The sequence below is a fragment of the Gossypium hirsutum genome, chromosome A09 (assembly GCF_007990345.1).
Source record: "Gossypium hirsutum isolate 1008001.06 chromosome A09, Gossypium_hirsutum_v2.1, whole genome shotgun sequence".
NCBI lineage: Eukaryota > Viridiplantae > Streptophyta > Magnoliopsida > Malvales > Malvaceae > Gossypium > Gossypium hirsutum.
Window position 1 is genome coordinate 39,755,980 of NC_053432.1, and position 10,028 is coordinate 39,766,007.

Genomic DNA, 10,028 nt, shown 5'->3' on the forward strand with positions numbered 1-10,028 from the left:
ACAGCCGTATTAGTTCGAATGTATTGGTTAAACCAATCATTCATCACGCTATAGAAAGCTTGTCTAGCTTCATCATTCGGGTTACTAGCATTCGGTTGAGAGTCCGCCGGCGCTGTCCCTTGTGCGGGAGCAGGCGCTACACTCTCAAGATCATCAGCTACAACTCGGTCGGGATCGGGATCCATTACTATAATTAAACACATTTGCAAATGTCAGAAATCACCACACTATCAGATAATCACATAAAATGGCTTGTATAGCTAGACCCAACGCATTACGGTAGTCCTAGAATCGACTAAACCGTAGCTCTGATACCAATCAAATGTAACACCCCGAACCCGAGACCGACACCAGAGTCGAACACGAGGTGTTAACAGACTTTAAACCCCTTATAAAAATATTTCCCAGACGCTGCCCAATCTGCATACTAGTCGCTTTAAAAATCATATCTTGAGTTTCACAACTCGAAAATCAGTTTCGTGATTTTTCCCTGAAACTAGACTCATATGCCCATCTACATATTGTTTTCTAGAATTTTTGGTCAGGCCAATTAGTACAGTTTATTAGTCAAAGTCCCCCATGTTACAGGGATCGACTACACTGACCTTTGCGCATTACGACTTGGATATCTCCCTGCACAGAGCTTCAATACTGATGCTGTTTGTTTCTATGGAAACTAGACTCAGAGAGGAATCTATACATATATGGTATGACTCCTAATTATCTCTGGTTAATTTATAATGAATTTCTAAAGTCGGAACAGGGAATCCAGAAACTGTTCTGGCCCTGTCTCACGAGAACCTGAATATCGCTTAACATACTGTCCATATGATCATTTCGTTACTTTCCTATGAAAATAGATTCATCAGGGTTCGTTTACATAATTTATTCACTATTTAATTCCATTCCTACTATTTTTAGTGATTTCCCAAATCTACATCACTGCTGCTATCAGCATCTGCCTTTAAGGTAGACTTTACCTATTTCATAGTTTCCATAATTCAACTAGCCCTTTTAACATGAGTAGCACAAATGATGATGGTGATTAACCATTCCCATGGCCAATCCTTGTCAAGCATATTCACACTAAATGATTATAACATTATACTCAAACATATATAAGCCATTTTCGCATGGCTAACCAAAATTATACAAGTCCAAAGGGTCCATGACCAACAACAAACGGGTAGTCCTATACATGCCATATCCAGAGTTCAACTAAAAGAGTACCAAAAGAGCTTTGATAGTGTGGATGACTTCGACTTCGATGATCCCGAATCCGATAGCTAACGAACAATATCTATAAAACAGAGAGCCAAAGCAACGGGGTAAGCATTTTAAAGCTTAGTAAGTTTCAAGTAATGAAATCGGCTTTGACTAAAGTATTGCATTCACATAGCTAAATAAATCACTTTATTAATTCACATTCTCATAAGCATACTTACTTCACACTTCATCAACATATACACACACAAGGTATCAACCTATCTAAAAGCCGAAAATTCGTTAGTCGATTGAATGAATATTATTTAAAGCGAATCGACTTTTTTTTTCGAAGCACATGCAAACATACCTTATCGTTTGGGTTTATCGAGCGTATTAATTGAATTTATTGCAGCACAAAACGCTCACATTCAAACCCAAGTTTCTTCGGAATTTAGCCGGATATAACCACAAGCTTAATTGCCTTCGGGTCTTAACCCGGGTATAGCAACTCGCACGAATGCCTTCGGGTCTTAGCCCGGATATATCAACTTGCACAATTGCCTTCGGGTCTTAGCCCGGATATATCAATTCGCACAATGCCGTCGGGTCTTAGCCCGGATATATCAGTTCGCACAAATGCCTTCGGGTCTTATCCCGGATATATCAATTCGCACAAATGCCTTCGGGTCTTATCCCGGATATATCAAATCGCACAAATGCCTTCGGGTCTTAGCCCGGATATATCAATTCGCACAAATGCCTTCAGGTCTTAGCCCGGATATATCAATTCGCACAAATGCCTTCGGGTCTTATCCCGAATATATCAATTCGCACAAATGCCTTCGGGTCTTAGCCCGGATATATCAATTCGCACAAATGCCTTCGGGTCTTAGCCCGGATATATCAATTCGCACAAATGCCTTCGGGTCTTAGCCCGGATATATCAATTCGCACAAATGCCTTCGGGTCTTAGCCCGGATATATCAATTCGCACATGCACACATATATCAACAATCATGACACATCCATATTTCACTTTCGTTACTAAGGCTCAAACACAAAGCATTTATTAAACCTTTCCAATTTCGGCTCAATAGCCACACACAAAGAGCATGATTTCAATTGGCTTTATAACATAGTCTCTATGCACATTCGACTATCCATCATAGTATGACTAATCATTTCAATATAATTCAAGTAGGGTCATTACTCGAAGACTTACCTCAGATGTTGTCGAACGACTTCAATGGCTATTCAATTACTTTTTCCTTCCCTTTATCGGATCTAGTTCCCTTTGCTCTTGAGCTTAAGTTCAACAAAATTTAAAATAGTCATTAATCGACTATTCAAGTATTACTTTCAGAATAATATATATATTGATCCGACTTTCACACACATAGATTATAGTAAGCTTTATAATAATCAATAAATAATTCATTGGCAAATTTTCATTAATGTTTACAACAAAATCACATATTCACTACGAGCTGTTTTCCTGAGCAGCAGTTACTAAATTATTTATAACTGGAACTACTAAACTCCAAATCACTTTCCGTTAATTTTCCCTGAATATAGACTCGTATATCTTCCATCCATAAAATTTTCAGAATTTTAGGCTTGGCCAATCAATACCAGATTTTTCTTAAAGTTTCCCCTGTTTCACTGTTTGACTATTCTGACCACTCTTCACTACGAATCAAATTTCTCATTTTACAGAATTCAAAATGTGTTTTATTTGATCTCATTTGAAACTATACTCATTAAGGAGTCTAAGCATATAAATTTATAATGATTTTCTAAAAACAGAACAGGGAATCTAGTAGTCATTTTGACTCAGCCCCACAATACTTCAAATATCTCAAGATCGGTAACTCTTTTGTTTTTATAGTTTCTTTTTAAGAAAATAGACTCTTCAAGCTTTAATGACATAATTCACTCAGCTTCTAATTCAACTCCTACAAATTATGGCGATTTTCCAAAATCACCTTACTGCTGCTGTCCCCAAACAGATTATTACCAAATCAAATACTAACATTAGCATTTCACCTTAATAGCTAGCTTACCAAGCCTTAATTTAACATATAATTCACACATATCACATTCAGCTATATATACATTTATCATATTTCCATTTCAGCATATATAACTAACATTTATTCCGAAATTTTAATATCTAATTGCTTATAAACTTTCTTCGGATGTCGTCGACTAATTGATCGGCTACTCAACTACTTTCGATTTTCCCCGATCTAAATCCAATTTCTTGGTTTCTTGATCTTAACATATTCAAATAAATCTCATTTTAACATATTTTCATTCAATTTAGTCTAATAACACATAAATGGGTAAATTACATTTTTACCCCTAATATTTCGCACTTTCACAATTTAGTCTTTATTCCACAAAACACAAAATACACAAAATTTGGTCACACTCCTTAAGGGCCGAATCTTCCTAGTACCCATATAAGTCCATACATTTCATTTATTTCACCTTTGAGTCCTTCAAAAATTTATTTTTGTAATTTAGCCCTAACTACTCAAAATCATCAAAAACTTCAACACAAAACATATTAATCTTTAACATATCTTTCATTTTTCATCAACAACTATCAAAAAGCTCAAGCACTCATCAATGGCAAAACACAAAATCATCATCAATTCACAAAATTGAACCATGGGTTTTAAAGAACACAAAGCAATGATATCAAAAATGTGAAAATTATCAAAAACCAAACAAAAGACTAACCTTAATCTAACTCCCAATGGCCGAACCTTAGCCAAGCTTTTCTCTTTTTCTTCTTTCTCCAGTTTCGACAATGGAGAAGATGATATGATAGTGGCTTCCTTTCTCTTTTTTTTTTATTCTTTCTTTAATTCATTATGTCTCCAATAACCCAATTTCCTATTATAATATCTAATTCAACAAATAAATTGCCCATCATCAATCCATCTTGGCCGGCCACTATAAGGGAATTGGGCAAATTTGACATGCAAGTCCACCTTTGTGTTGACATGCACTAATAAGCCCTTTAAAATTAGCCTATCATATTTCACCATGTCTCATGTTGATCCCTATTTAATAATTCCTCATACAATTGGAAAAATTAGGGAATGAAATTTCCACATATGCATGTACACACATAATAAGCATAGAATATAACAATTAATTATTTTCATAACTCGGTTTTGTGGTCCCGAAACCACTTCCCGACTAGGGTCAATTTAGGGCTGTCACACATACGCTACCACCTTACCCTCTTGCATCAACACACATCCCAAACTGATATATGATGCATCACTGTACAGAGTGAACTCCTTCCCAGACTCTAGCTGTATGAAGACAAGGGCTTCAGTCAGTACTTTCTTGAGCTTCTCGAAGCTCTCTTGCTGTGAATCATTTTAGATAAATGAAACACCCGTACGTAGCAGCTTAGTTAAGGGTGCGGCAATCAGTGAAAACCCCTCCACAAAATGCCTATAATACCCTGCTAGACCCAGAAAACTTCAAATTTTAGATATCGACTAAGGCTATTTCCAACCCAAAACAGCTTCAATTTTTTGAGGATCAACCCTAATCCCCTTAGCATATACCACATGACCAAGAAACGTTACCTCATGTAACTAGAATTCACACTTGATGAACTTGGCGTACAATTGCTTCTCTCTCAAAATCTGCAAAACTACTCGGAGATGTTCGTCATGCTCCACCTCAGTCTTCGAATACACCAGAATATTATCAATAAACACTACTACGAACAGGTCCAGATAGGGTTGGAACACGCGGTTCATCAGACCCATAAAAGCTGACGATGCATTCGTCAGTCTAAATGGTATTACCAAGAACTCATAATGACCATAGCGAGTCCTAAACGCCGTCTTATGCACATCAGTCTCTTTGACTCTCAGTTGATGGTACCCAGATCAAATATCTATCTTAGAGAAAACTAAAGCTCCTCAAAACTGATTGAATATATCGTTAATTCTCGGTAAGGGTACTTATTTTTAATAGTCATTTTGTTCAATTGTCAGTAATCGATGCACATACACATATTTCCATCCTTCTTCTTCACAAATAAGACCAGTGCTCCTCATGGAGACACACTAGGGTGGATGAACCCTCTATCTAGTAGCTCCTAAATCTGAGCTTTAAGCTCTACTAGCTCTTTCGGTGCCATTCTATAAGGAGCAATGGACGCAAGAGCTACACCAGGTAGGAGCTCTATCCCAAACTCAACTTCACGGTTAGGAGGTAACCCAAGCAGTTCATCGGGAAAAACATCAGGAAAATCCTTAATTGTTCTGATATCCTTAACAAAAGAACCCTCGGATTCTGAAACACTGATGTAGGCTAAATACGCCTCACAACCCTTATAAACCAATTTCTCAACTCTTAATGCAGAAATTACATTCCTCAAGTAATTCTGTCATTCCCCAATTATCAGTACTTCCTCGTCCTCTTCAGTTCTTAATATTACCCGTTTAGTGGCACAACCTAATCTCACTCGGTGTTTAACTAACCAATCCATTCCCAATATCAAATCAAATTCTCCAAAAGGTAGTTCCATTACATCTGCCAGAATAATAACCCCTTGTATCTCTAATGGGACGTTTCTAAACAATTTATTAACTCTGACGGACTGCCCTAATGGACTCAACACAGTAATTCCACTCGAAGTATTCTCAATCGAAATCTTCAAGTTCTGGGTAGCAGTACAGGCAACGTAGGCATGGGTAGACCTACATCTATCAATGTAGTATAAGGTACATTGAAAATTAAAAATGTGCCCATAATAACATCTGGAGCGTCTCCGTCCTCTCGACGACATGCAGCATACACCAATGCTAACTGCCTTGCCTCAGTGTTACCAGCACTTTTGCCTGGTGCTCCACGACCAGGGCCCATACTATTTCCACCTTTGGCCTACCCACGGACTCCCAGTGGCTGCTGAACAACCCTCTGAGGTGCATTACCCCCAAAAAAACCAGTACCTGGCATCTGATCAGTCCTCCGCGGACAATCCCTGATACAGTGCTCCATAGAGCCGCACCTTAAACACGCTCAAATCAGTTTCTAGCACTCACCCTTATGGCATCTTCCACAGTCAGTACAAAACTACGGCCTAGTAGCAGTAGCAGGGGCACCGACTCTGTTCGGCCCATCAGGTTTGACCTTTTTCTTAGGCCTCTGAAATAAATTTGAGTGCTCAGCTTCCCTCCCACCTTTGCCTTTTTCTCTGTTCTAGCGCTCAGTGCGCTTCACCTCCTTAGCGATTTTCGTCTTGTCAACTAATGCTGCAAAATCCTGCTCCCTCTGATAAGCTATCAGAACCCTTAGGCCATCTTTGAGGCCATCCTCAAATCGAACACACCACTCGTATTCAGTTTCCACCATCCCATGTGCATAGCGGCTCAGTCGTAAAAATTCAGCCTCATATTCAGCCACTGTCCTATCTTCCTCTGTTAAATTCAAAAATTCCCTCCTACGGGCACCCATATAGCTGGCACCCACATACATAGCCTGGAAAATAGTTTTGAAAAACTCCTAGGTCAATCGATCGGCTTGAGTGCCCACTTTGACAATAAGCCACCACTGGTAGGCCTCATCTCTCAATAATGATATTGCACCCTTCACTTTCCATCCGGGGGTGAAGTCGAGGTCATCCATGATCCTCTCCGTGGCCTCGATCCAATATTCGGCCACATTAGGGGCCACTCTAGTAATACCCCTGAATATCTCAGTCCCATTAGACTTGAGTCGTTCCGTAATTGACCCACGGTCTACAGTACCAATATTGGGCCCAGCGACTCTTTCCAGTATCCTCAACATCGCTTGGGACAGTACGTCGTCCCCAACCACTTGATTTTGAGACTCTGTCTCAGTCACAGGTGAAGCTAGTGCCTCTCTGACTTCCTCATTAAGCTGGTGTCCAGCTGACGAAGACCCAAACCCAGCCTGAGTACCTCCACGGCCTGTGTCGCGGCCTCTTCCACGAGTACCTCTGGTGCTCATTATCGAATGCACTTAGTCTGTATTAACAGTTTTATGCCAGTTAGTTTATTGTTCCAGTGTTGATTACAGGATATTTTATGGAAATACTATCAATAATTTAGAGTTTTGTTTTCGCAGATCGTAGTTTTACTATAGTTTGTAGCCTACTCTAATTAGAAAGTTTTAGTATAGTCTTACTACCTAAAGTTGTCTCAGAAATAACATTTCATTACAATTTTTTCAGTATAAATAGTTAAAAGACTTACAAGTTTGATGCAGAGACTCGGTGTACCACTCCTTTAGTAAGACATTTCTCAAATTATATTCATCGTTTAAACCATTTGAAACGATTCTGTTAAAATTTCTACGTTTCTACGAAAGCCCAAATCCACAGCCGAGTTTTGTAACCTGGCTCTGGTATCACTAAATGAAACACCCTAAACCTGGCCAAGACGCTATGGCCAAATTTGTGATGTCACATTGGAGTGTGTTTTGAAAAGCGTAGTTCCATTGGAAAAGTCTATTTTATGATAAAACCTCGTTATGATTTTGACAAGTCAAGATATCTTTTTCATTGTTAAAACTTCGATTGGTTTAGTAAAACATAAGTTATCTTAGATTGTTATTACCCTCTCTTGTGAAAAATAGGGTTTGTTGCAGAAGCTTTTAAAACAAGTTGCGTAAGCGTGACAGTTGAAAATCATTTATCTTTTGAAAACTCGAGTCCTACTGCTAACAGGTATAAACCAATATAATTAAATCCATGAATTAAAAATAAACTTAAAGCGGCTTTATTACATAAAATTACAAAAAAATAACTTCAATTATAATATTAAGAATTACTAAGTCGGGTGGCCACCGTTGAGTCCTCCATCGCATCGAACTGCCTAAGTCTGAGGTTTCCCTACACAGTAAACAGATGAGTGAGTTTACGAAAACTCAGTGTGTGAAATCCCACTATAGCAATCAAGCAGAGAATACACAATTTGGGCCTAAGCCTTTTCAGTCTCAGGTAGGGCCTTAATCCTTATCAGTAACAGAAGTAGTCTGGGCCGGAGCCAATCTCAGTAGCAGTATCAGTGGGGTCTAAGCCCAATACAGTATCAGTATAGTATGCAATCAGAGAATCCTACCCAATCGAACCTCTACACACCATCTACGTACCAACCCTACACACCATGTGGGGATAAAATCGACCCACCCATCCCTACAGTCCAAGTAGTACCGATTACGGCACTAAAATAGTATATTTTCAACAGAGCTGCCAGTAATAGGCTTATAGCCTTTCAGTACACTTCCTCCAAAATCGTATATCCCACCCCATGCAATGTAACATAATACAAATGTATATACAGTAAAACATGGCATGCTCAAACACATACGTCACATAAGGGTATATCAATCATTTACAAAAAATAAGGGTCCGAGTACACTTACCGACCCAACAGTAAGTCCACAGTCGTCTTGGGCGACCCGTGCAACCTTAATAGTCAATTAGTGATAATGAGCCCACGGCCCATATTGCAGACCCATGTCGGACCACATGCTCATATGGCTCATATAGCTCAAAATGGTCTTAGCCGTGTGGTTCACACCACCTAGCCCAAAACTAACCACACTTTTATGTGATTCTTTCCATGTGGGGCCACGGCCCATTGGGCCTTCATGGCCCAGCTCGGCCCAAAATGGCCCATTATTGTGTCAGCCTATAAAAATGCTCATGGCTATCTTGTAAACCACACGACCATGTTTTGTCACACATCCTACCACACGGGCATCCACACGCCCGTGTGGTGTCGACAACCCACTTCCGGCTTTTCAGTTTTTCAGCCTTTTGGCTTTTAGCCTTTGCAGTGTTACATCTAATGGCGGTGTTACACACACCTATTTGTGAAAAGAGTGTAGTTCCCACGAACACCAACCTATATTCAATCATATCCCCAACGTCAGTCCTTTAACAAATGAGTAACTAGTCCCTTTAATAAAACCTATCCAAATCATGGTTCGACACTTACCTTGATCAAACGCTTAAGGTTCCTCACACCCTTAGTCGTCCGTGAAGATTGATTGTAGGTTCTTTCAAAATGTCTGCACTCAGACCGAAGATTGAAACAACAAATAACACTTACCAACAAGAATTGTGAAACCGATTCTAGAGAATGGAAACAATTGATTCACAATCCCCAACAAGATAGTCGCTACGACGAGGCAGAACTAGTGCCACCATTCCCCTAACAACGTCGATCAGAAAGAAAAGGTTAAAAGAGAACCATAGATACGACAAAAGAGAAAAGAATGAACAGAGACTACATCCAATAAAATAGTACTTACCACCCAGATCGACAGGGAGAAACAACAGAAAGAATTGGTTCCTAGAAGGTCAATACAGGAGCACTATTCAGCCAACAAGGATTAGATTGCACTGAAGACAAGCGAAAAAGGAAAAGAATGACTCGATCACCATAAGCCAAAACTGAATGAGATAAAGATGAAAGGAAGATGCAATTGGCTAGGGGAAAGTTAGTTGAGAGAAAGGGAGAAGAGAGGAAAAAAAGGTTCGCCTATGGCAAAGAAACTAGGAGAAGAAGAATGATGGAGAGACGAATGTTGATTAAACAAGGTACAGATCGATAGAATAGAGTCAAAGTAAACTAACACAAAACGTACCCAAATGGTCCCTAGTAAGATTCAGCTACTATTCCAGGACAAACAAAAGAGAACAAAATGAAGCAAAAGGAATCAACTACTGAAAAATAGAGCAAACACTAGCCAAATTCGGCACTAAGTGCCTATGACTTATTTTGGCACAAAGAGAATCCTACTTTCGGCCA

General features: G+C 39.3%; 1 protein-coding gene across 1 annotated transcript; it reads right to left on the minus strand.

Annotated features, from left to right (window-relative positions):
• Window positions 1-5,341: 5,341 nt before the first annotated feature.
• LOC107889967 (uncharacterized) lies at window positions 5,342-6,246 on the minus strand. Its single transcript, XM_016814500.1, has 3 exons — window positions 6,134-6,246; window positions 5,684-5,951; window positions 5,342-5,575 (listed from the first exon to the last, which is right to left on the minus strand). Exons 1-3 carry the CDS (start codon window positions 6,244-6,246, stop codon window positions 5,342-5,344), a joined length of 615 nt encoding a protein of 204 aa, XP_016669989.1.
• Between the last annotated feature and the right edge of the window lie 3,782 nt (window positions 6,247-10,028).

Coding starts and splice junctions, on each gene's coding strand:
- LOC107889967 (XM_016814500.1), bottom strand. CDS start 6,246: ATGGAGCACTGTATCAGGGATTGTCCGCGGAGGACTGATCAGATGCCA. Junction 5,952..6,133: donor CAGCCACTGGGAGTCCGTGG/GTAGGCCAAAGG, acceptor CTACATTGATAG/ATGTAGGTCTACCCATGCCT. Junction 5,576..5,683: donor TAGGTTGTGCCACTAAACGG/GTAATATTAAGA, acceptor TTGGTTTATAAG/GGTTGTGAGGCGTATTTAGC.